Source organism: Ammodytes marinus (assembly GCF_949987685.1).
Source record: "Ammodytes marinus genome assembly, chromosome: 19".
NCBI classification, from domain to species: domain Eukaryota; kingdom Metazoa; phylum Chordata; class Actinopteri; order Uranoscopiformes; family Ammodytidae; genus Ammodytes; species Ammodytes marinus.
In genome coordinates this window covers 15,618,590-15,645,714 of record NC_137223.1, presented here as the reverse complement: position 1 = coordinate 15,645,714, position 27,125 = coordinate 15,618,590, and the positions used below count along the sequence as shown (strand labels likewise).

Below are 27,125 nucleotides of genomic sequence, written 5' to 3'. Positions count from 1 at the left end.
CATCTACATGCTGTATTTCTTTCATCATTGTGAGAGTTTTTTTCCCTCCTCCGGCCTTTTTTAGTTACATAACATAACATTCTTTCTTTCCCATCTCTTTCTTTTCGCATTCTACCTCTCTCACTGCGTGACAGGAAACATATGCTGCAGCTATTTCCTGTATCTGGTCAGACACTCGCATTTTACATCTAAACACACACGGAAACACAGACACACTTGCAAACCCCTCCATCCGTCACCCCACTCCCATCATTTGTTCCACTCCTCTCTTATTGTCTGTCTTTTCATTCATCAAATATGGTCTAAATAAGAAGCTGAAATGCCATCTTTAGGCGTCAGGTTTTTTTAGTTAAACGTGCGTTGTGTGCGTCTGTCTGTTTGTCTGTCTGTGCATACGTGTGTGTGTGCGTTACCTCCATCCAGACTGCGGCTAATGCGTTTGGATGAGGTGCGTTCAAAGTTGGGTGCAGGTCGGTCTATGAGGGAGCTGGCCACGCGGCTCTGGGCCTGGGTTCTACCGCTGTAACGGAACTTAGAGCCCAGAGTCAAGAAGCGGGCCTTGGCAGGAGCTTCTGCTGCATTTAACCTGGAGACGAGAGAGAGAGAGTGAGAGATAGAGAGAGAGAGAGAGAGAGAGAGAGAGAGATGTGATTTTTCACTTTGTAATAAAATGTAACAGAAATATATGTGCAAGTTCACAAGGGACAAAAATGTTTCCAGGCAGCTCGTCCCTCAACAGGATATTAAAGATTATTTGTCTCTTTTGTTATAAACACAGCAATCATGGGCACCTGGTTCGTGTGTGTGTGTGTGTGTGTGTGTGTGTGTGTGTGTGTGTGTGTGTGTGTGTGTGTGTGCAGGTATAAGTGTGCGTTGCCCAGGGCCTCAGACTGGTTAAACAAGCACAAGAATCACTGTCAGCTTATTTTTCTTCAGCCTTTTGGTTGAGCCTGATAAAGCACACGTTTCTTCATTGAACGTTATCCAACACGCTTTTTTAAATACCCTAAACGCCAGACTGGAAATTGCTGAAGTCCATGTGTGTACACGGTTTACCATGTTTGTCCCACAACGTGTATTGAAAAGTGTGTGTGTGTTTTTTTTTCTTTTTACCTGAAAAAGCTGTGATTCTCCACACAGACTTTCCACAGCCTTTTGGCAGATCTGTGATTCTGGAGTTTGAATCCCACCGTGCTCTCAAACTGCTCCGTCTATCAAAGAAATATTTAATAAACAAGTATTATCCACCACAGAATTAACACTTTGTTATGTTGATACTATAGAGAATAATTTCATGTGTTGCATTCTTTTGCGTACAACTGAGTACATTTTATGTTTAGTGTGTGTGTGCGTGCGTGCTTGTGTGTTTGGGTACACACCTCTCCTGGCCTGATTTTAATGTAGAAGTTGTTCCTCTTGTAGGAAATCTTGAGGATTTTGGGCCAAGCAAAACGATTTATCCGAAGTCTGTCTTTGTAAACCAGGAGTCCGTTGGCGCACACACCTAGCATGATGTCCACACCCTCAGAATCCTGGAACACGGCAGATTCAAATTGCATACAAATAACGTTATATGCTGCCTCTTTATCTAAAGCAAACCATTCTGTACATCACAAAAAACACAATTACACACACATTAACACTGTCATTCAGTACAACCCGGACATAGTTAGCCGACAGCCTAACTCACTAACAAAGCTTTTAAGTCCATGGCCATCTGGTAATGGTAAGAGGGGGGTATTGATTAAAGTAGTGAATTAACAGGGAAAATCTTTTGGACTAATGGAGGATGCAATATATTGATACTGGACAGCTTTACTGGGACACACAAACACATCACGTGGCCTTGCCTTGCTATGAGCAGTTCATCGATCTGTTTTTCCTAATAGGGAGACATTTTAGCACTTTGGGTCGGACACGCTGACCAAATGGATGTAGGAGGGAAAGAATTTTCCATTTGCTTTCTGTGGTTTCTGTGAGTAGACAATGAATCTTCAGTGAGAGCAAGTGATGCTCAGATTTTTCACTCGCTGCAACATCCCCCCCAGTATACTGTTAAATAGCATTGGTTTGACTATTCTGTAATTCTCTGATGAAGTCTTTCAGTCTGCAATGCACCTTTTCTGAATTCAGTCTTTTCGTCTCTATTTCCGCTGCTGTTAAAATTAATTCAATCTCAAATTAAATGCTCTTTGTACCTTAAAAAAAGTCAACTATAAGTTAATGTCACTTGAACCTTAAACTTCTGCAGTGCTGAAGTAAGCTATTTTGTTTTTTCTGATGCAAGTACACCAACTGTATTTTTCTGCTGCTAACACTGTTATCTGCAGTCACAAGACACTTTCGCCAACACCTCATTCCATTCCCTCAAGTGCAACTTCTGTCCAAGTTCAATTCTAAATGTTTGCATTACATTTTTTCTTCACATGGACCACAATACCAGGATCCTGAAAATGAAGCATTTCAATGGAATTCAGCTATCTTTATTTGAATGTGTTTCTCTTACTGTGACACTTCAAAATGTCATCTCATGTCATGAGAAGTCTTCAAGCTCTAAGGCCATATTGCCCTATAGATCTCCATTTTTTGGGTGAAATATACATTGCCTTGTGACAAGTCTTGTTTTCAAACATGTAAATGAAATGCTATTTATATTAAACATAGGAAACTGCATTTGTGTTCACTATATTAATTTGCCATAAAGTATTTGGAAACAGTTCTATTTGGGGACTTGGGTTCATGAACCTTGCAGGACAAATTAATGGCGCAGGACAGACATAAATCTGCCCCTTGAATTCCCACAACTTTGGTATGCCTTATAAAAAGATTTCCAACATTTTGAAACGCTGTCTCTGCTGCTCTCATCTTTCCCCCTGCTTTTCCCTCTGTTGCAAACAAGTGGAGCATGTCCTTAAAGGAGACTCGCCTCTTTCTCCCTTTCAAGGATCCGTCTCTGTTTTGCCCCCAAGTTATCTCTGTTTGTATTCTCTATATCCTCAATCTCATATCCTCGCTTTCTATTTTCAGACCATATCTCAATCTCCCCCTCTCTCCATTTCTATCTCCATTTTATGAATATTTTCCGCCATTTTTCTTGCCTCTTTTGGCACTAAGAGACATACTCAGACACACGCACTCTACTGATGACCTGCTATCCCAGTGAGAGAGATCGGCTGTTCCCATGGTGATGGCCTCCCTGCGTGTTTATACAGCTGACACACACACACACACACACACACACACACACACACACACACACACACACACACACACACACACACACACACACACACACACACACACACACACACACACACACCAAGGAAACGCTGCTAATCCCCTGATGTCAACAACAATGCAGAGGAGAGGGGATGAGAGACTTCATTCATTTATTCAAACCTTGGCATGGTGCAGGTCCACCCCGTACATGGAGAGTTTCTTGGCATTTTCTAGAAACTGGGTGTCGGCCTGTGCTGGTGTCATCCCCCTATACATCCAGAAAAAAAGGCTAATTATAACAAACAGGTTAACAACGATATACTGGCATCAATCCATAATGTTTCAAAAATACATGGAAAATGTCCATTCTCATAACTAAACAAATCTACAGATTTTAATGACAAGAAAAAAAGACTTAAATACTCCACTACATGAGCCTGTTTCTCTCTGACCTGTGAGATTTGTGGAGTTCAAAAATCTTCTCCTCCATCTCCTTATTCTGATTGGGCGCAAAGGTCCGCTGTCCCATGTAGTCATTGGGACGAGGCTGGTCGGGTTCATAGTCACCAAATTCAGCCTGTTAACCAAGAGGAGACAGACTATTCATATCACATAATACACAAACAGAGGCACATAGGTAGGCAACTGCATACACATACAGACACACACACACACACACACACACACAGTATCCTACCTGCAATGTGTATGACCCCAGCAGAGCGTGAGTGACAAACGAGCAAGGCAGTCTGCCCGAAGCCACGTCTTCACGGAGCTGCAGACACAACAGGTACCTACGGGAGGCAAAAGTGGGGCAACATGCAGGGTTTTAGGTGAATCTAACTCACATCAACAACAACAACAAAAACAAACTTGTTCCTAGCCTTTCTTTGAACTGGAACCAGCTGCTCCCATTGTTCATGTTAACAATCAAACCATCCCGGGAGCCAAATTGCCTCTCCTCCCCCTGTGAGGCCAAATCACAGGTCAGGTGGTGTGAGTATTAAATGTCTTTGTCGGCACTGTGTTTGTTGTAGTATTTTCTTAGTATGCTGGTGCACTGGGTTTGTTGGGACGATGATGACCTTATGTCTAATCCTCGACCATGACAAACCAGGACTGGGTTGCATAACGTGCATTTTACAGCTATTGAATGGTGTGCTGGTGGTGTGGATTTAGGAGCGTGTAAGCTGTCCAACCTTCATGGAAGAATGAACTGCGTGAATGACCGATTGAGAAACCTCAGGGTGCTGGTATAGATGCATCATCATTCTGGATTCTGAAAAAGTCATTCAAAGTAGCTTCTGGTGGGAAGAGCGCTGGTTGACATGGGAGCTTAAACACCAGTCATCCAGTCCCAGCGCTTCTCTTCGCTGGTCAAACATACTGCCCCAGCATTCATTTGAACCATTTTAATATGGGGGATTACAGAATTAAAATGACAGAATAATTTTTAGTTTTTTACATTTCTGTATGAATGTTATTAAGTATGTGGCAAACTGGTAAACAGTATCAACATGCATTAAGTCTGTTTATTGAAAAAGATGAATGGGCAAAATAACACACCTATAAAAGGTTGGAAGAGAGTGGATGCATGTGAGTGAGTGAGTGAGTCCTCAGTTGGCCTTCAGCTACAACCATCTGAGAAGTTACTCGCTCCATTAGACATTGACTCCAACCTAAATGATGTGTGCTTGAGGCTTGCCTGTGTGTGTGTGTGTGTGTGTGTGTGTGTGTGTGTGTGTGTGTGTGTGTGTGTGTGTGTGTGTACCTGGTAATGTCTTCGGTGAGCAGTGAAGGGTCTGGAGGATAGAACTTGACGTTGAATGCAAACTGCCAGTTGTTACCTGGAGAAAGAATAGCATAATACCATCACACATTTATACATGGGGAATATGGACCTATGAAACTAGAAAAGAAAAATAGAAAAATTGGATTCACTTTGTATCAACATTATAATGAGGGGCGTCTGTATTTCTATGCAATTCCATCCGTCCCCCTGTCCATCACCCATCTGTCTAATGCAGAACAGCTTTTAGACAGTACTAAGCCGGGTACATCAACAAAAAACGCAAATAAGCCAGGAGATCTCGTATTACATAATCACATCACATTCTGACTCCAAATAACAAACGCTAATCATTATCATCATCATCATTGCATCATAATATGGTTTACTCTTGGCAAGCAGTCATCTATCAATCTCAACCCAACAACACACGCATGTATGTACTACTGGTGTGCACACACACACACACACACACACACACACACACACACACACACACACACACTAAGATGGAGATCAAATCATCTGGAAAATTCACAGAGAGACTATTTCCTCCTCCAAGGTCAGTCACACACACAGACAGAGACGCACACGCGCAGAGCCTTTCGCAGCTGCAACCCAGAGGAGAAGCCAGGAAAAATGGAGGACACTATAAATTACTGGGGGATATGGGAAACTAAAAAATGACAGCGTCTCATTGTGCTTTAACTGGGTATAAGACTTAAGAGATGCAACACAAGAGGTGAGAACAAGGTGATCGGAAAATCGGAAAATCTTGAGGGCAGATAGTCCTGTTTGGTAGCCCGCGTGTGTCTGTTAGTGTGTTGTTGTATGAGCTGTATCTGGGGGGTGAAATTGAGTTTGTATGTCTGGCTGCCTGGGAGCACTAAGTGCTTCAAGAATCTCTTGTGACCATTCCGTCTTTCTACACAAACACATGACGTCCATAAATCCGCCCCATGATGCATACTAAAAACACATACATACATGGACACATCCTATACCTCACCTTCCCGCAACATATCCACTACACCGCCTACTTTTTCTAAAGGCTGCTATTTGCTAGGATGTATAAGGGAGGAGGAGCAAAGTCTGAATCAACACAACCAACGAATGCTACATATGCAAAATACAGTCAGAGGGAGGGACGGATAAACACAACACCAAAGATTCTACCGGGGCATAATTCTTCTTGTATGACTTTTTTTTGGGAGGGGGGGAATTCCTACCAAGCTGGCCTTTAACCATAAATTATAAAATATTCATGTGATCCTATTACTTACTAGCAGCTGCTGTTTGTTCTCAACACAAATGGCTGCAAATGTAGCGCGAAAGTGAACCGACCATCAGCACAGGGAGACACCTAACGCTGTAAAGGTGTTTGATTACTGAGAGAAGGTGTGTGGGAGCTGTTAAACATTAACTTCAGCCACACGCACAGGAGAGGTTTGACTGACTGACTGGACTCAATTCAGACTTTTCAGTCTTCGTGCTCGGCTTCAAGTGAAACTCCTGGGAAAAATCAGCCCGACTTCGACTCTTGTCATTTGTTAGATCAACCCAAGTTTTAGTATCATGGGTGCTTACTTTGGTCTCAAGGGCAGACAGGGTTTTATCGCGGGGCAGAATTTGTTGCGCTGTTTGTAACAATGGATGTGACTGCAGACAGCTAAAATTGGTGGCTTCAAGCTGAATTTTTACAGGCGCTCTCAGTCCAATTCTGATAACTGTTGCGTCAAGCTTCATTTTAAAACAGCTTTTCCGTCTTTATTTTTCTCCTTTTTACTTGACTGCTGCCCCATTCTCCCAACTTTCAGTTGGCAGACACATACACAGACACAAGCGCGCACGGGTACGAGTCTCCCCAGATGTTTAGCACAGCCACAGACCGAAACCTGTCAACCTCTTTGAACATATTTTTTTTTTTAAATGGTAAATAATTCTGCAAGAGTCAACAATGTTGTTAGGTTTTCCTTATACCCCAGTGTGGCCTGGAACAAGACGCTAAAAGCACAGCCACATGCCACAGCTTTGCAAAAAAATAATTCAAAAGATCCATAGAAAACTTTCAATGACAAATACTCAGGTACCAGCCCAGTGACTGTGAAATAGAGTTGTGTAATGGACAGACATACACTGGCAGTACATAGCCGACTGCTGTCAAACCTGTCATTTACTGTCTGTCTGTACACACACAGGCAGAAGTATCCAACACAAATGATGCAGTCTCTGTCTCACCATAAACACACACCCACACACACACAAACCAACATATGCGGCCAGTTGCATACCACTCATCCGTGAACCACAGGCAGACACGGCAACACAGCCACAAAAACACAGGCATGAGTTCCCCACACATTCTGCGCTGCTTACACCTACAGTACACATGGAAGCAAACACCCAGATGTAACTACCACACTTGGGCTAATTCTAAAATAACACTTTATGAGATGAAATTATATGCTTTTACTGAGACTTCCTCTAACGAGTGCAGCTTGGCAGTTCACAGCTGTGTGTGTGTGTGTGTGTGTGTGTGAACCCATTGATGACGGCTGCTGCGCGATGCCACATTGGCTCTCCTGCCTGATGCTGCGTCGCGCAGCATTATTACTTTATCTAATTTTCATGGCATTCCCAGCATAGAATGCACTGTCATTGGTTCAAATACACATGAGGTGGGTTTTGTTGATTTTTTTAAGACCACGTGACCAGCCAAAAGTTGTGTGGTTTGCCGAAAATCATGTCAATCAAAAAAATAAAAAATAAAAAAATAAAACAAAATAATAAAAAAAATACGCCAGCTATGTCGGCGACAGAACAGTTAGTGGCGTTTGGTGCGCAGAATCAAGGTCTACTATAGACTACTGACGAAAATCACACAACACATTGCATCTATTTATTAACAATATTTAATAATTTTCTAATTCATCTAATTTTGACGATTTTTAGAAATATTTGTTGGTTTGTAAGCGCTAAGGGAGCATGTTTAAATAAAACCTGTGAACCTTAACTTTTAAATGTATTTTATTTCATGTTTCTATGTGCTACACAGGCTTAGATATTAAGGTTTTGGTAGACTTGACAATTCGTACTATTTTTTCAGAAAACCCTCAGGCATTAAGGACATGCATCCTAGATTGCCATAGTCATCAATGGGTTAAAGCATGTAATGACTTAAAACATAAAAATAAACAGCGAAAGAAAATAAGTACATCTATAACAAGATCCTATGCATCTGTACTGTGATGTCAAATGTACAAATTATGGATGTCATCACAACATTAGGACGACTTTTGAATTATAACAGGCACATTCAAAAAGAAAATGTATCTTTAACTGTGGTTGCTTGCTCCACAAACTGTCAGATGCCGCTGCTGCGTTTATAAATTCACAACCTCTAATAAAGAAATTGATGAATAATGAAACAAAGTGATCACACTGTTGTTAACCCCCTTACACACTGCCAGCTCTGGCAAGACTGCTGTCGTTTGATATCAAGTGTCTCTGGCTTTGTCCTGACCTCATTGTGAAGCTGTTTTGTCTTTTCTTGAAAGCCTCCTTTATTAATTCAATATTTATATTTAATTCATTGCCTTTTGGCTGAGATGATGGCGAACATCTTGCAGGCTGAGGGAAACGCACAGATGGAAGAACCAGTGGACGGATGGACTTGTGTGAAACTTTATCATAGCAAAAGCAAAAAAATAAAATAAAGACAAACTTACTGCGTATCTGTCTCTTGATTTCCTTAGTGGGATCCAACCAGCACTGGGAGAAAGAGGCAGTGAGAGAGACAGAGCAGGAAGGAAGTTAACCTCTATCATGACACAATGTCAGAGGACACTCTACAGACGTCCATGTCTGGAGCTGCTATTCGTGTACATTAACTGTCTTATTTGGCTTTAAACACATCCTGTGTATGTGTGTGTGTGTGTGTGTGTGTGTGTGTGTGTGTGTGTGTGTGTGTGTGTGTGTGTGTGTGTGTGTGTGTATTGGTACATACCTCGTGTTCATGGTTGTCTTTGTATGTCAGACCAAAGTAGTCTTTTTCCATTAGGTTAAGTTGCTCGCACACCTTAAAGAATAGGAACTGCCCCTTAGCACGTTTCTGCAGAGGGAAAGAGATTCAAAAAGGATTACTTTTTTGTACGTTAGTGTGCTACTTTGATAGAATAACATTTAAAGCTCCTAAGCATTTCTACTTGTAACGTTTCAAATGGTCTCTCTCTCGCTCTCTCTCTCTCTCTATCAATGCGATCTCTGTTTCTTCCGTTTCATCTACATCTGTTCCATTCATCTCCTACTGCCTTTCTCAATCTCTCCATCTGTCTTTGCTACGCATTCCTTCATAGGCCCGATGGGGGCCTTAGCCATAAAATCCTCCACGCTCAACTATGACAATGACATTTAGCACCCATCCATCCATGCATGCATGCGCAGGCCTGAGCGAGAGTGCACGTACACAGACACACAACAGTGGCCTTTAGACAGACAGAAGGTCAGACAGAGAGAGGGTGGAAGAAATGATGAGAAAGAATGAAATTATTTAATAAGTTTCATTTCTTTTCGGTTAGTCAGCACAGCCACAGCCAGCCACACACACACGGCAAAAATGAGTGTGGAATTGCGCAGACGCCAGACGGCCTCACAGGCAGGGACAGGGAGCGTGGTGAAAGTGGAAGGAGGAAAGAGGATGAAAGAGCGCATTTTTCTTCTGGTCCTGGGACAGCTGAAAACATCTGCGGTATTTTCCTAAACTTGGGGTCAAGCACATGCACCGCATACACACACACACACTCTCACAGTAGCCACATTCTGAACGCCCAGAGAATATGGGAAGATGACCTTTTAGGGTGTCTGAGTCTGTGCCAAGTGCCAATCTGCCTCTAAGCAAGGCACTACCCAAGAACAATCATCTGATGGCTGTGAGCGTGTTACTTTTGTTCACAAAATGTTGGAGGCCTGTTACACAATGTTGTGCCATATACATTGATCTGCATGACTATGATGCAACAGGCCTTATTAGAATAGTGTACCTAATGTTCATTTTTTAAATGTGAAATGAATTTAAAAAGGCAGTTTCAGTACCATCTCATTTTACAGTCTGTATCCCCAGTAACAATATAATGTTCCCATTAGATCTGGAGACTGAGGTAAAGCCCTTGTCTGTATCTTGTTTTGTTTTGTTGGTTAAAACATAGGCAGTAAGGGAACAGCTTCATAACCATAGCAACTGTGCCTTACAATGGCAACAACTACTTGACTCATGTCTGAACTTAACGAAATACTATGAAGAGGTACTTAAACCGTGTGACAGCCAAATCCTGCTGAAAGCAATACTAATGAAGTCCTTAGAAACTGCTTTAAGACCATGTGACACTAAGACTCTCCTTTGAAACACACCATAACAAGAGAAAAACAAGACATATGGATGATTAAAGTATACACTGTAGTTAAGAGTTAAAACTAGTGTACGAGTGTGTGTGTGTGTGCGAGTGCGTGTGTGTGTTTGTGTGTGTGCACTGGAGGCCTGCTGGGCAAAACAGAAAATGTAATCTCTGGAATGCATTGTGCATCTCTGCCTCTTGCGACCTAACTATCCCAGTGTGTGGAGGGAAGGGATAGATGGATAATGTGTGTGACAGTGTGTGTGTGTGTGTGTGTGTGTGTGTGTGTGTGTGAGCACTTCAGGACAATAGCAGTGAGTTGCGGTATCGGCGTTTTCTGTTGTGGGACAAAGCAGCTACTGTTCAAATAGCCGTAGACACTCACATGCTCGCCATTTGGGGCGTTGGCATACGGTAGTAGATAAGAGGAAATGGTTTTGCCCTGGTTAAAGTTGCCAGTTGAAATCCCTAGACCAAATGGGAAGAAATTAACTTGAAGAGAGCTCATTCCATTGAACCAGTTACTGAAGCTAAGGGGCATTGAGAAACCTTTCTATTCAAATGATTTATTCATCTCTCCTTCTATAATATCTACTTGAAGTTAAGAGAAAAACAAATTAAAACACTTAAAATAAAATCTCAGACACGCTACAGTGTGTATACGTGTATGTGTGTGTGTGTGAGAGAGAGCGAGGGGGTGGCAGGAGGGGGGGCCATGCACGTGCTTGTTAGGGAGTAACAGATGCAGAAAACTAATCTGGTGGGACCCCCTATAATCTGCTGTGTGTGTGTGTGTGTGTGTGTGTGTGTGTGTGTGTGTGTGTGTGTGTGTGTGTGTGTGTGTGTGTGTGTGTGTGTGTGTGTGTGTGTGTGTGTGTGTGTGTGTGTGTGTGTGTGTGTGTGTGTGTGTGTGTGTGTGTGTGTGTGTGTGTGTGTGTGTGTGTGTGTGTGTGTGTGTGTGTGTGTGTGTGTGTGTGGAGTTCTGGTCTCCAGACAAGCCCCTGTAGCGAGCTCTGATTTGCTCTGCATTTATCCCCTAAACCACGCCCAAACTATGTGAGAGGGAGCTTCTGCCATTACTGCACTTTGAGTCAGAAAGTTAAATACCCCCACTCTCATGCGCGCACACACGATCCTATTAGCAATTACATCATTGACACACTGGCACTCACGACGGATACTGTGAAAATCCTGACTCTTTACACTTCCCTCTTTAAAGACGCTACGAGGAGCTTTCAGTTTTTGTTGATTATTTGTATGTCAGATTAATAATGCTAATATTACCAAGCAAGATAAACTTTAGTACCGTTCATAAACACAAGAAACGTGTTTATGAACGGAAGGAAAAATTAGACTGCTTCATAAACATCAATCTTATCTTGCACGGTGAAATTAAAAATATTAAAGCGGGACGCTACATACATTGCTACACGCTACTGATGTTCCGTCACATTCTGCAGTTTGCTACACATCAGCCATCAGAACAGAACTAACCGCTTCCAATGTAGAATGGCTGCCATAACACCTGGCAGCAGCATGACAGAACATTGGAACGGCTTTCATTGAATTAACAAACAGCAAGAGGAGTTCTTAACATGTTTAAATAAGCTGCATCAAAGACATTTTAAAAGGAATGGTAATTAAATGATATAATCTAGAGACTTGTCCCAACTAATTAATTGTTTCCTCTGTCCCCACCTTCTTTGCTGCTATATTCAACCATGTGTGTCCGCTAGGCTCTGGACTTACCTCCACTTCACAGGTGAAGTTGGTCCCGTCCAGGAGGGACACGTGACACACCACCAGCTTCATCTTGGTCTTTCTCACCAGGCGAAGAGGAGACTGGAAAATGGAGGTCTGGCCTCCCTCCTCTTCACCTCCCTGCTTCTGCTCCTCTGCTCCCCCAGTTATCCCCTTGTTCTCTTCAGGATGACTTTCGGCACTCTCTTCCACCTTCTCTTCCTTGGCGGGCTGACAGAATAGAAGAGGTGGGAGGAAATAAAAGGAGGCAATTTATGTCAAACCGCAGTTACAATGCCTAGGTTCCCGTCGTATGACAATTTACGAAATCAACACAGATCTGACTGAGGGAACACTGTTCTCTTTCTATCTAGTTCCTTTTGTAATTCCCCCTCTGTACTAGTCGGCATCTGCTCTTAGAAAACTGCAGGCGTTTCTTTTGGCCAGATTACTGAAACGTTGATGTCACTGGGTGGGCCTGGATGGCTAAATGTGATCACTGGATGGAACAGTTTATGTGTGTGCATGTGTATGCGCGAGGTAGAATGACTGTGTGTGTGTGTGTGTGTGTCACTCTCTCTTTCTCACTCTAGCTGAGAGTAGGGGGGAATTTGTTTAGGCACAAAATACTTTTCAGCAGCTTACTGTTGTGGGATTTTATGGTGGTTCCACCTCTGTAATTACTAAATAACTTTCATGTGCCCTTCAGTTTTTAATTAAGTGTTTCCAACAGAGTTTGATGTACCGGTAAATCAAATATTGTTAATGAGTATCAAATTATTCACATTATAATCTGAAGGTTCAAGACACATAAATAATTCCTGTTGTTCTGAAAAGTGTTACAGTTTTTGGTGATCCAAACTACTGCTACTCTTTTTACTCAAATTATTATCTCAAGAGGAATAGTAGGGTAAGATCACGATGTCGATAGTATACTGCTTTAATGTTTGCTGGACAAGTTCTTGACAGGGAGCGGTTACTTCCTGGAGTGGCCACCACTTGACTGGCAACCTCATTGTGACGACAATAATCTTGGAAGTGACCATGCATGGCCAAGAAATAGCCCGGCACTAATCACTAGCCCCTTTTACATAGAGATTGCGGCATATTGACGGAACAACATCACTCCAATATGCCGGCTTTGCTTGCTTCTGTGTTATTTACACAGAACCAAGCAACGCCGGCCTGCTGGCGCATCAGTAGCCCCTTTTACACAGCGTTCCGGAATGAAAGAGGTGCTTGTAAACAGCGTCAGGTGTGACGTAAACATTTAGCACCGCGCCGGTCAGCTGCTTTACAACAACAACACTGGCTGGTGAATTGAGAGCAGAAGTGCTGGAGCTTGCAGTAAGAGGGCCGTATTTTACTGTCCCCACAATGTGCCGGTTGATCTCGCTACGCGCTGAGTCCAACATCACTGGGACTGTTAACCAAACTGACAAAATCAATCCGCTTCACCTCTGTGTCTGTGTCTGTGTCTGTGTGTGTGTGTGTGTGTGTGTGTGTGTGTGTGTGTGTGTGTGTGTGTGTGTGTGTGACAGGTTGGCTGTGAGCTAGTCTCTTTGTGAGGGCAGAGATCTGCCAATCAGACATACACATACACACAGTGTGTGAAGTCACGTTACTGTAGGCAGAAATAAAGTGTGGATATACGCTCAGACTTAGGATAATAACAGCGGCGGCGATCCGGTCGCAGCCTAGCTTAGCCTAGCCTAGCTTTCCCATTGTACAACTTCCCCTGGGCAGAAATAGACTTGTAAACTCTGCAAAATGAAGCGTGGGGGTTTGGATTGAGCAGCGGACTTTATGACCAGCTAGATTATACGCCGTTCCTTTTATTTGGTGATTTTTACGGGACATCAGGCCGCCGTGATTAATGTTAAACACACGTCCTTCAACTGCTAACATGGTCGCATGTTTAGAACGTAGGCTATGGAACGTCAAACGCCCCCCTGTTCCGCAACAATAAGCTGGCCGCATTTATACAGAGGCGGAACTGATTGTGTCGGCAATCTTACTGCCCCCCGAGGTAGTAAAATTCCCGGAACAATCTCTTGCACCTTTCTTCCCTCGTTCCGCAACGGTCGCATTTATACAGCAGGGCGGAGGGCCGAAATTCCGGCATATTCCCGGCTGTGTAAAAGGGGCTCCTTTTTCAAAAGCTCAATTTACATGTGCCGGTAGGTGGTTTGTAGCATTTGGACAGAGTAGCTGTAAATCTAGATGTATGAGGGTGCTATCATTCTTCTCATCTAACACTCAGCAAGAAAGGGCATAATGGTACATTCCAGAAATGTTGAGCTACTGCTTTGATGGATGGGTATTTTTTATTTTATTTATGTATTTAATATTGTCAGCGCCAGGCAGTGGATACCTATAGCTCAGAAGTTCCCAAACCCTGGTCCACGAAACCGGAAACCTAGCTTGGCTTGTTTGGTATTGGGCTGCAAGGAGACCATATGCTCCAGCATTTAAGCTGAATTACATGACTTCAAAAGGCAATTAGCTATTATTTCTGCTAATAACTTTAATGTGGCGCAGTCTGTAATGTTTTTTTCTTCTTTCTTTTCAATCCCTGTACTGCTACAAAAAGGGACATAGTGATATAGACTCCATGGACTGCTGAATGCCAAAGGAAGTAACCACAATGGAATTTAGGTCACTCACCCACAGCTAGGCTTATGTATGTTGGGAGAGTAAATAAAGATCATGCATAAACCAAGACTCAATAAAGTAGACTTGATGCGAGAAGTATGTGTACTGATGAGGAGTGCAGAAGAACCATTACCTCAGTGTCTGCACTGGCGTTGGAATCAGACTCTGCTTCTTTCTCGTTGACTTGCTCGGACTTTGCTGCCTCCTTCTCTTCCACTTCCTCTGCGTGACCGTTGACTTCCGGGACAGGGCCCTCTTGGTTGGCTGTCACCTCGGTAACCGCTTCCTCTGTGGGCGGGGCCTCCTTGGTCGGGGACGTCTTCGTGGGTCAAGAAAACAAAAACAAAACATTAAAAAAAGAGTCAACCAAAACATTTGTGTGGTATGATTTAAGAACATTAAACGATTGCTCCATAATAACTCAGGCAGGGTTAATTCTATAAAGAGTAGTAATTATCAAACCTGGCTCTGAGACTTCTGCTTCTTAAGCCATGTTGGCAGGTATTTAGATATTCCTTTTCCCTCTTTGCCCTCCTTCTCCTCCTTGTCTTTCTCCTCTCCTTGGTCGTTGGCTGGTTCTGGGCTTTCTTCTGAGGCCTTCTCTGTCTGCTCAGGCTCAGCGGCTGACTCCTCGGCCGCTTTCTCCTTCACCTCCGTCTCAGAGCCCGCTTCTGTCGTCATGGTGACACGTCAACCTGCACAGCCAAAGAAAGGAGAGCGAAAAGGAGAGGGTCAGATTCAACTTTACTATGAATGTGATGTGTAGATTTTATTCAGGATTTCTTTAATTGGACCATCATCCTAAAAACAAAATGATGATAATCTGTGGCTTTATTACACAGAACTAGCCTGGAAATCCAGACCTGCCGCTAGGCGCTGGCAAATTAAATTTGCTGCGCCTGTTGTTCTGGACACTCTCCATTGAAGCTCATTAAATATGTCATGAAATCCTGAGCCACCAATCAAATCGTTCTTTCTGATATGGGCGGGCCAGAGCCCTATGTATAGTGCTCAGGCATGCTCAGGGGCGGACGTAACCGGATGGCGACAGTGCTGTGCATGTGCCGTCGAAGACGTGATAGTAAACGTCAAAAATGGCTGCGGATATGTTGTTTGAGTTTGAGACGGATTTGGCCTCGGCCCTTTACGATTCGGAAGACGGCACCCAAATCTTTCATTAGCAAGTAAGAGGAATTTTCTGTTTTGCTGACCGGCCACGGCAAAAGTTTAAATTTCACAGTTCGCTAAACGAACGGGGCTAAATACGTCACCTGGTTCATTGCTCTGATTGGTTGTAGTTTTATCCAATTGCGTGCAGTGGCATTTGAAAAGCACAAGTAGGAGCCGCCCCTTGAGTTGGGAATTACTATTGATCGTGGCCAGACCCTCTATCGTTCTAGATATGGGTCTGGATTTTCAGGCTGGCTAACACAGAGCAGCAGGAGAAAAAAAATCTGACTTCCCCACTGAATTTGAAAATATTAATTTTTCATGACACGCAATTTTGATTTAGTCTGGAGTATCTTTTATAAATGAGCCACATAGGCCCATGGTGTTTTCTAGGAGTGGGATCAATGTTTCCCTTCACAATAGGAGGAAGAAGACATGATAGACAAAAACATGTAAAGCTATAAAAGGCACCACCATAGTCATGTATGGAATAAAAGCACCAAAATGATATTGTTGCCATGTAAGTCGGTTAAACGTGCCCTTTGGCTCACAGCTGTTAGCACATGAGCTCATAGCTGTTTGAAACATTAGCTCTTGGATTGAGTCATCCAAGTCTTTTTTTTATACAAGAACACAAGAGTTCAGGATGTCAATAATATGTCACACAATGAGTTTCATCTGGGTCAACAGCCCAACAGCTGGCTACAAGGAGTCACACTCACAGACAGTCAAAGAGAGGGAAGTACTCATGTCTTAATATCTGAGTCATTGGTTTTACCCTGCAGCTGCAGTCAACGAACACACACACACACACACACTTCAACCCAAATATATTTGGCAGCGCTGTCCACACACACCCTATCACAGCAAATCCCAGTTAATCAGCACGACACCAATTAGTTGATTACAATTGATGACACTGACATTGGTTTTGATGGCAAGTTTGGGTCAGATGACTAAAGGTTTCAACCTACACATCCACAGTGTGCTTCGGTCTTGTGGGTGTATGACACAAGCAGCTTGGGGCCGAAGGTGAAGCATGATTCATACATTATTAAGTCGTTGTGATGCACTGTCCTTTCAATTGTTCTGAATCTTTCTCTCCCAGTTTTCTCTCTCAAACACACCGACTTCTCTGGCCCTCGGATTTCCCTATTTTGTCTGGGTTTAATTTTCTGACCATCTTACAAGATCTCTTGGACTCTCTTTTCTGCCCTGCCACCTTCAATAAGAAAGGACACACACACACACACACACACACACACACACACACACACACACACACACACACACACACACACACACACACACACACACACACACACACACACACACACACACACACACACACACACACACACACACACACACACACACACACACACACACAGAGCAGCAATGGTGCGTAGGGAGGAGGCGGGAGTAAAAATAGAACAGGTCTCCTTACGCATGATCGGCTAATGAGGTGGGGAGGGGAGATGAGACAGAAAGTGCTGTGCATGTAGGTGTGTTCAAATGTCAAAGGCAAAATAACACTATGTGGGTGAGATAATTACATAAAGGACAAATACAACTGACCTTCATCTCATAATAGGGTTAGAAAGAGGGAATCCCAGTGACTTTAAACATTGGTTCCTATTAAAACAAGGCAATATTTATTTAGTAATGTCACGGTTCGTTTGATGATCGTACAGTCTTTCTAAACAACTATGGGATGGATTCGCATGCACTTAGCTAATAGCTATACCAACGCATTTTGCGCCACGAGCAAGGCACAGTTTTCACGTATCCAATGAAATCTGCTGAATAACTCCAAGTAGAATCAGCTGTGTAAACTGTGTGAAAACAGTGTCACAATGCAGGCCTTTTGACACTGTTCTCACCACCGTTTTACGTAGATGTGCAAGAAAGGGCTATTTGGGAGACATTTGAAGTATTGCAGGATGCCATTTATGCAGGAGGGGGCCACATGAATTTGAAATCAACTGGAGCATATGTTTTGTTCCCTCTGCAGTATGGGGCAATAGATTTGGTCCATGCCCAATGTGTGCCTCCACTCTTCTTGCAACCCCTAAAGAGGAGTCATCAAAACCAGGTCTATTAGTACTTACTCTAAGACACTGTTTCTCAATGGGCCAGCCAGCTAGCAGTGCGGGGTGTGTTTGTGTGAGTTGGCATCCAAAGTGCGGCTTTTTTGCAAGATGTTCGTCACGGCCTCTTAGGGCCTGCTTTAAACTGGCCTCCTCTCTCTAACACCGGGAACCTTGTTCTACCTCTCTCTTTCTCTCTCTGCATCCCCAACTCACCCACTCCTCGCTCTCCCTCCATCCTCCTCTTCTCTCCAGCCCCGGGGAGTCTCTTCCTCTTTTTTCCTCTCCATCAAATCTCAGCACTCATCTCTCTCTCTCTCCAATCCCCTTCTTCCGGGCCCCTTTTCATTCCCCTCCAATTGCCCACTCGCATGATCTCCCCCCTAAACCCCTCCTCTTTCTCTCTTCTTCCCACAGTCCATATAAACAATAGCAGTGACATTATAACTGCCTCTCGCTTTCCTAAAAGAGATTGGACGATTGTGGTGTGTCTGTTTGTTTCATCAGGAAAGTAGCACTATTTCACAGTCAATTAATTGCGTTCAAGTAACCTAGTTGTCCAAACAGGCAAGAGAAGAACGCCTGCAGCTAACGTGATAAAACCATATCTCAACTTATTTCCTAATCTTAACATGATCTACCAATCATTGCATATTTGCTGGCTGCTTGCCACTGAAAGCAGCTTATCTGTATTTATTTTAGTTTAAGCAAGTTATTTTCATAATCTTATTAATTGCCCGACTCAATCGCATTAGAAGAATATTCTGTTTTTCTTGACACAAGTTCCACCTAGCAGGACATGTTTTCAATGAACAGCTGTTGCACATGATTTTTTCTCAAGCAAAGATGAAACATTTACTTATGCAGTGTGGATTGACAATGACACTGACTGAACCCTTTGACCTTTAGCTCAGTAAACACACCTCCATCAGACTTTACTGCTGTACGAAAACAAGACACTAAAGCTGTCCTTACAACACTTGGTCATCATCATCTAGTAACTGTTTTTCAAATGAAGGTTTTGAATGATAAAAGTGAATTGATGGACACAACTAATGCGCTCTTACCTATGTTGCTTTTCTCTTTACTTCTTGTCACCACTCGTGTGCCTTCCCATTCGTACTCGCTGTCTTTTCTTTCACTTTCGTCGGCCACCTCAAAGCAAACACAGCCTGCCTGCCCTAGAAAACTGTCATTGCCATTTTCTCTCCTGCATCATCCTCCCTTCTCTCTCTCTCTCTCTCCCCCCAGCGCCCTGCGTGTGCTGCTTCCCTAGAGACTGTCGCTCAGAGAAACAAGGCCAGAAGACGAGTGAGAGCGGAGAGGCTGGAGAAGGGGGGTCGGGTGGAGAGAGAGATAGTGAAGAGAGTGTGTGAAAGAGAGGAGCAGAGAGAGGGAGGGAAAGATGGATGGATGGATGGATGGATGGATGAGGGAGAGAGAGAGAGAAGGATTTACTGTGCCAGATTACTAATGTACACACTAGCATGGGCAATCCACAGTTTTTCAGAGAATCACTGAGCCATTACTTTAAATTGCTTGCCTGCCTTCCATGTTGAAATTGCGTATTGCATAATAAAGCTAAGGAAACAAGACTAAATAAATAAACAGCCAAACAGAGAGACCTCTAAGACAATAACTTTTCTCCGCTTTTTCTATGTTGGTTTTAAAATCCCTGTGGTCGGTCAGAGTTAGTGTCGACTTTTATACACACTTTTACAGACCAGACTCTCCAAACCAGACCAGATCCTCATTTCCAAAAATGTTAAACGTTGCTGTTTTTACCCTTCACACACACACACACACATAAATGCAAGGCCTATAGCTCTCCTAACAGCTTTATTGTCGTCCGTCTGGGTTTTTTGGGGGGGTTGTCGTCATGGCAACCACAACTTCTCGACCTGGCCTGTGGCCCGAGAGATAACGTTTTATGAGAGCATAGACACAGACACAGCTTAAGTTTAAACAAATCAAATAAAGCCGGAGTCATGTTACTGGCTTTCCACATCCGCTCTTTTACAACCTGATACAAAGCAGATGAGACAGCTCTCAGTCAAATAATATAAGACATTCTTACCTGCCCCTAACAGCACTACAAACAGGGGGAGGATAGGAGGTCAGAGAGGGGAGGGACAGGTTTCCCATGGCAACGACATTCATGGACTACAACAATAAATCCCCATGGAGACAAAGAGATTACCACAGCAAAAATACAGATTAGTGCACGAGCATGGAAGTGACAATGGGGATTATGAGCGTGCCTAAACCCATTTCAAACCACATTAGATTTACAGCAGAAATGACACGCTTTAGTGTGGACAGACCGACGGACGGGAAATGCAACATCTCATTTTCAGTGGATTTCAAAACACACTTCCATTGCCTGATCCTCCGCACTGCTATAATTCATTGTATCCCTCCCATCCAATTCAGAAAGTACCTAACCAGAGAGACCAACCCAAATGGGGGAAGAGAAATGCAAGTCATCCCACTTTAGATGTTCCTGACGCACTTACAGTAGATGTAACTTCCAAACATGAATCCCATCTATAAGAGCTCTGATTGGCTTGGTTGTTTTTCCAGATGAGGAAACAAACAGCCATTAATGAGAGTAAGTAACCCAAACCCCTCAATAGCTCGATAAGATCTGGTATTGTGGGTGTGGTGAACTCAGAAGTCTGGTGCCAGCCTGACCACCACACTGTGTCTGTGAAAGTAGTAACAGGTGATGTAATTACAGCATGACATCATAAATCTTATCCAGCAGAGAGTGTGTGTGTGTGTGTGTGTGTGTGTGTGTCACTCTAAATTACTTAATGTAAATACTCTTAATGACAATAGTTTTGGGGGAAATTTGGTGGAAACGTTGTCAGTAGTTTATAGGATAAAACCAAAATGTTAATTTTACTTAAACATATACCTGTAAGTAGTAAAACGAGAGACACTGAATATTATGAGTGGTCTCTTAATTTTTTCCATAGCAGTATATTAACTGTAAGAACCAGCTAGTTTCTAGAAACTCATAACACAAACACCCAAACAAAAGAAAACATTGCTCAAATTTCAATTCAATGTTGAATTAATATGGGTGCAATAATTAACACAAATTGAAAGTTCCTAGGAGCACCTTTAAAAGGTCCCATATTATACACTTTTCGGTACTATTATTATACACCATATTATATGGTCTTAGTGGTCCCTAATACATTTTTCTTTAATTGTTTGCTGAAAAAAACTTTCAGATAATTTATTGTACTATGCTGATGTTCAGCTAAACTCACAATGGCCTATTTTTTAAAAAGAGCTGCAGCTCCCCTCGTAAATATACCATCTTTGAGCTCCCCCCGCCCCCTGTCCGGAAGCAAAGCCAGATACGCCTCGCCCTCTGTCTGTCAGGGCCGTGGACCAATAAGAAATAGGGGTGTGGGCTGCACAGTGAAAGCTTCTGGCTTTCCAGTTTGTGAGGTCAGAAACGAGGAGAATTCTGACTGGAGTATATTGGGGGGAGGGGTGGGGGTTTCAGAAAGGGGGAGAGTGAGAAAAGGAGAGATTGTTATTTTTTTTTATATTTTGGCAGTCCCTAGGTACACTGTGGACCCATGGATATGTTAGAACACATTTAAAAAGTGCATTTAGCATAATATGGGACCTTTAATGATGCAAGAGGAAATGTCAGGGAATGACTTAGCTAAGTTTCTGAACTATTGAAAAGAGTTTGGGCGTGTTGGTGGTGCGTCGGACTATGAATGTCTGTAAAAAATGTCAACGCATCCATCCAGCAACAGCTGCTGAAATATTTCCAACCGCATGACCAACTTTTTGTCCCCAAAGCTGCATTGCTTGCTGTTGGTGTGGATATGCGTCACTAAATCAATTGCTTTGTGCGTTAAGAAACATTTACAGCGTTTCTATTGAGCTACATAGGTCGTTTCGGACAGCTGGTGTCCACTGAATGCATTTGGCTCCGATAAACACAGCATTGGAAATCAATTGACTCTCGTTCAGCTGAGACTAATGAATTAAAAATCCAATCCGGTAGCGGTTCGCACTGGGACATCTCGCATTCTGAACACTGTCTGACGCAACAACAAAAAACGTCGCTTTTCAAACCAATCCATCACATCAAGTTCACAACCCAACAACAGCCGACGGATACTGAGAGCCCCAGTTTGGTTTTGAAATACCCACACTATCCTAATCTGTGCTGTTCTCTTGTACAATCTGTCCATCTGTCACACAATGACACGTGCATACACACATACAGCAAACAAACCCATATGCATGCACACAGCCACAAGCATAAACAGATTCTAAAACGCGAGTAAACGCTCACAGAATCACCGGTAAACACACTTTTTGTTGTCAGAGTGTTGGTGTGAAATTGATGTTCATGTCTGTGCCAACACTCCACTCTGACACGCAAATTGAGGATTACACAAAGGATAATCTGTGTGTATGTTGTTGTATCAGTCTGTCTGTCTGTTTCAGTGTATCCAGTCCTTCATCTTCCTCTCCATCTCTGTCTGTCTGTCTGTCTGTCTCTTCTACTCCCAGCTTTACCTGATAAACATGTCACTGCCCTCACAGGACACACACACTTACCAACACTAGTGTCCCTTTTGCTGAGACAGACGGCTCATAGGGTACGCTTCAATCAAGACACCAATTCTATGTCATTACGTTTGTCACCGTGTTATTACCGTCAGCTCATAACTGCAACTGTCAGCTGCAAAACTATACGGCAGTGAAACCATGTTTGACTCTTTAACACCACCAGGAGCAAAATAGGCTCAATACTCGATCAATTTCCATTTGCATGGTAAGAAACATGAAATATTTTTAAGAAAAGTGTTGATGTAAGGGAGAAATTAAATAGCAATGACAAACATTCAATTACAAAATGTATATTCTGTGAACCCTATCTTCTTTAGTGTTCCAATTCTGTCTTTCTGTGTGTGGGAGAGTAATGGCTCAGCTCATAGCTTCTATTGTTAGCTGCTAAACTCCCCTATTCAGCGATTAAAGCAGTCAGGCGCAAGTGGCCCGTCTGTGTGAATGTGTGTCTGTGCGTGCGTCCGTCGTGCCCGTGTGTGTGAGAGACAAAAAGCAAAAGTATGGGTGGGTCACACGAGTGCACGAGAGGAGATATAGTTTACACAGTGTGTGAGTGTGTGTGTGTGTGTGTGTGTGCGTGCGTTTGCGTGAGAGAGAGAGGAAGAAGGGAGGAAAAAGCATTCATTGGTTCATGAGAGAAAATAAGAGAAAAGTGGGTGAAAGAAAGACAAAGAAAGACAATGAAACTCCTGTAAAGAAAATACGTGGCTCTATGTGGTCGACTCCCAAGTAGCAGTGGGTGTGGTCGTGTTACTATGGCAATGAACATCCCATAGAGAGTGGTGGTGGTAACAACAGGTGCATAGGCAAAACAAATGACTTCACTGCATGGCATCAGGGCTCATTATCATTACAGCTGCCCAGTGTGGCAAGCTGATGCTCACACAGAGTCAATAACATCCTCCTCTTGTGACACAAAGCTACAGGCAGATTACAATCAACAGAGAGAGCTTTGAAATCTGTCCGCAATGCATACTGTCAAAACATGGTATTCAGCCCTCAAGCCTTTGGTTAACATCTATCCTAATATTATTATTCATTTAAAAATCCAGTGTTAATACACAGTCTAGGCTCTGTAAACAGGTATGTAAACAAATAAGTATGTAAACCCTTACCTCTAAAATTAGACATTCCCCTTGTGAATGCCATATGATGTGCTCATTTTTAGAACATCGTCCTTTCGTTTTCTCATTTACTGCTATAGGACGTGTTGCCTCTAAATCTCCAACATTCATTACGTGAAATATACTGTGAATCAACTGTCTCTTCTCAGTCAATGGCATGACCAGAACAGATTATTTAGGTGCCTATATCAGTTAATCCCAGACCCGTAAACTCTGACCCCCTAACCAGGAAACAGGACATGTGGCCAATGCTGAATCCCCCCTTCTCCGTCTTTATCTTTCATTCTCATGTTTAGCCACACGCACACGCACACGCACACACCTCAGGGTTCAACATAACTTTTTTTTCCTACTGGCCCGTCGGGCCAGTGGATCCGAGTTTTACTGGCCCCTTGTATATTTTCACTGGCCCTGAACACACTTTTTTTTCTTCATAATTTAGTGTCAATAACTATAATACCTGTATTAGAAAAATAAAGAAAAATAACCAAATCTAAAGGGAATATCTATACTGTAACAGTATAGATATTCCCTTTAGATTTGGTTATTTTTCTTTTAGTTAATTATATGAAATGTTGATATTGCTCATACACATAATATAAAACTAGGCAAACATATTGAATTTGAAGCCTACAATTGAAAGTATGTTGAAAGAGTGGGCCAGTATTTTAAAGTCCAGTAGTTTGATGATTGTTTTTATTCTTGAATTTGGGCAGTTTAATGGATAGTTCACCTGCAGAAGTCTTGTTCAAACATAAAAAAAGAGAGATGAAGGTCTGATCATTCTTTGTGGTGTGGCTGCTTTTATTACTTTCTCTATATGCATTAGGGATTTGAATGTGTCGACCGAATGACCTGTTTTCCACTTACGCTCAAGTTGACTTTAAAAATAGAATAGAAATCCGAAAATCAGTGGGTTATGCCGTTTTTTTATTGGGAGAGCGCGCTGCAGGAGCGTCACTTCTCCATAAAGTGTCAGCTTCACATAAGAGTCCGGTGTGGGACAATTATTTCAAACTATGATAAAAAAACAATGCAGTGCAAAATATGCAGCATAAGTTAAACGCTTTTCACCGTGTGATCTCGCCAGTGAGCCGCCGCGCAGAAGAACTGTGGTTTGTGGCTAAAATAATAACCGGGGATATTCCCCCCCGTTAGCGATATCGATGGGAAAGACGTCCGCGATCTGATTGAATGTCTCGAGCCTGAAAACACAGTGCCTAACTGCGCGACTATAGGAACAGTACAGTGAGCGGAGTCCCTCCGTTCGTTTCTGTCTACAACCGACACAATCACCGGAGACGCATTCACAGCGTTTAAATAACACCTCTCATTTGTATTACCATTGCGGCTTTGATGCAAATACTGTAACATTACGGCGGCAGCTAAAGGAAAAGCGCAGTTATAATCTTCTGCACCTCAACCTCTGCTGTGGGAAGAAAAAAAGGGGGCAAAGTAAGTCGATTGATTTGTCGACTCGCAGGCGGACGGTAGGCAGCTCTGCCAACGGAGCGAGAGTGCACCCGCTTGTTGCTCCGCCTGTCAAAACGCCCACGCATCGTTTGTCCACTGGCCTTTCATTAAAAAATATATTTTATATTTCATATTAGGTTTATTATATTGAGTCTTAAATAAACACTGCTTTCATTACGACTCTCAACGCGCATTTCAATGAACTATGATGTAGTCTACAAAAAGATTGATACTGAACTGTGATTGGCCAGTCACTGGCCCGGGCGGGCCAGTGACTGGCCAATCAACTTGCCCTGCATATGATTTTACTGGCCCCGGGCCATCGGGCTATACGTTATGTCGAACCCTGCACCTCAGAATTGGTGTCTCTCCATCTCTACTAGAACCCGTCAACATAACAACAGGAAATGACCAGAGACAGTGCAAAACATCCTAATCAGAATGTTTTTCGTTTCTCTCGTTCTCCGTCCGATCATAAGGAAAACTCACCCATCTTGCTTTTTTTTTTTAAAGCAAATTCCAAGCTACATGGTCAGTTACTCGTTTACTGGATAGCTCAAATTGAATCATATCAATTTGTTTTTTATTAGATATACCAGGCTTCAGATATCTACCTCCCCCTGGACCTCAATTGATCTCAACCAGCCCCCGCCCCCTGTCCATGTATATTTTTGACCTGTGGGAAACACTGATATAATATCGAGGCTGCTTTCCGACTGTCTTAATACGCCCCTCACACCATTCATTGTTTCTTTAGACTCTTGTCCAAAATGTTTGACAAACTTCAGAGGTTTCTCAAAGGCTTTCTAATGAGAGCGAGTTAGCACTCCCTGTCAACCAGTCACTCCTCTTCTCTCACTTCCTTTTCCTCCCTTCATCCCTTCCTCTTTATCACACGGTACCCCACCTCCCCTCTGCTGCTCCCACACTTTTCTTCTCAAGCCATCCTGTGACTTTTTTTTTTTCCACAGTCCAAATGAATAAACAGTCAACATACACATGTCAATGTATGAATCATTAAACCAATGATATGACGACAAATTCATTCATCAATCAATTAGAAAGAATTAATTAAAAAAAGTCACAAATGAATTTTGTGTGACTCGGATATTTTTCAGAGTTTACCCGGGTGAGCTGTATGAACACAAATGTCCAGGTTATTTGACCCGGACTTTACGCAGAGCTTCTGGCGAATCAGGCCTCCACAGAAATCACCACACAAGTGTAGGGCAGGCACTACCCCTCTCTAGGGCTGGCCCGAATTATTCGAATATTCGTATACTCGTTCGGAAAATCAGTATTCGGAGCATAAATTAGTATTCGGAGCTTCTTTTTCTTTTTTTTTAATATATATATATATATTTTTTTTTCCAACATTTTTTTTTGCAAGAAGCTAGTACTGCAATATAATCAAATAATTGTATATTTGGATATAAAAGTTAGTAATATTGTAGTAGTAGTAGTAGTAGTATTGCTCATTTAGGAGGATATTACATCACTAAGTGTCATAGCGCATCCATTACTTCATCTCCGAGCGCGTAAATCTTCAACAAAATATGCAGATACTGTCAAAATCGGTTCCAGGGAGTATAGGGATTATTAAAGAGGACCTATGATGCTTTTTGACTTGTATGACCTATAAACGTTGTTATGATGATTTATAGTCATGCTTAACCATACTAAATTATCAAATAATGACTTACATGCATTTCGACGTATTCCCTGCTGACCGTCTGGGGTGTCTGTGCAGAGCACTAGACACTATTCTAGCCAGTCGAGAAGTCACGTGTTCAAAGCGGCTTGACGCTTTGTAACTTCGTGACGTCGCATGTAACTTCGTGAAGTCACCACGCGGATGTTT

At 42.7% G+C, this 27,125-nt stretch overlaps 1 protein-coding gene across 9 annotated transcripts in view; it reads right to left on the bottom strand.

The window, feature by feature from the left end:
* Window positions 1-27,125, bottom strand: part of epb41l2 (erythrocyte membrane protein band 4.1 like 2) — a 50,042-nt gene that overhangs the window by 18,052 nt on the left and 4,865 nt on the right. For all 9 annotated transcript variants that reach the window (XM_080048129.1, XM_080048136.1, XM_080048130.1 and 6 more), the window contains exons 2-13: window positions 15,256-15,488; window positions 14,927-15,112; window positions 12,148-12,369; window positions 9,015-9,119; window positions 8,737-8,779; window positions 4,991-5,066; window positions 3,917-4,013; window positions 3,672-3,796; window positions 3,400-3,487; window positions 1,380-1,532; window positions 1,114-1,211; window positions 414-586 (exon numbers count right to left, since the gene is read on the bottom strand). In XM_080048129.1, the coding sequence (XP_079904255.1) occupies window positions 414-586; window positions 1,114-1,211; window positions 1,380-1,532; window positions 3,400-3,487; window positions 3,672-3,796; window positions 3,917-4,013; window positions 4,991-5,066; window positions 8,737-8,779; window positions 9,015-9,119; window positions 12,148-12,369; window positions 14,927-15,112; window positions 15,256-15,474 (1,585 nt within the window). In that variant the 5' untranslated portion in view covers window positions 15,475-15,488. The remainder of the gene's footprint in view (window positions 1-413; window positions 587-1,113; window positions 1,212-1,379; window positions 1,533-3,399; window positions 3,488-3,671; window positions 3,797-3,916; window positions 4,014-4,990; window positions 5,067-8,736; window positions 8,780-9,014; window positions 9,120-12,147; window positions 12,370-14,926; window positions 15,113-15,255; window positions 15,489-27,125) is intronic.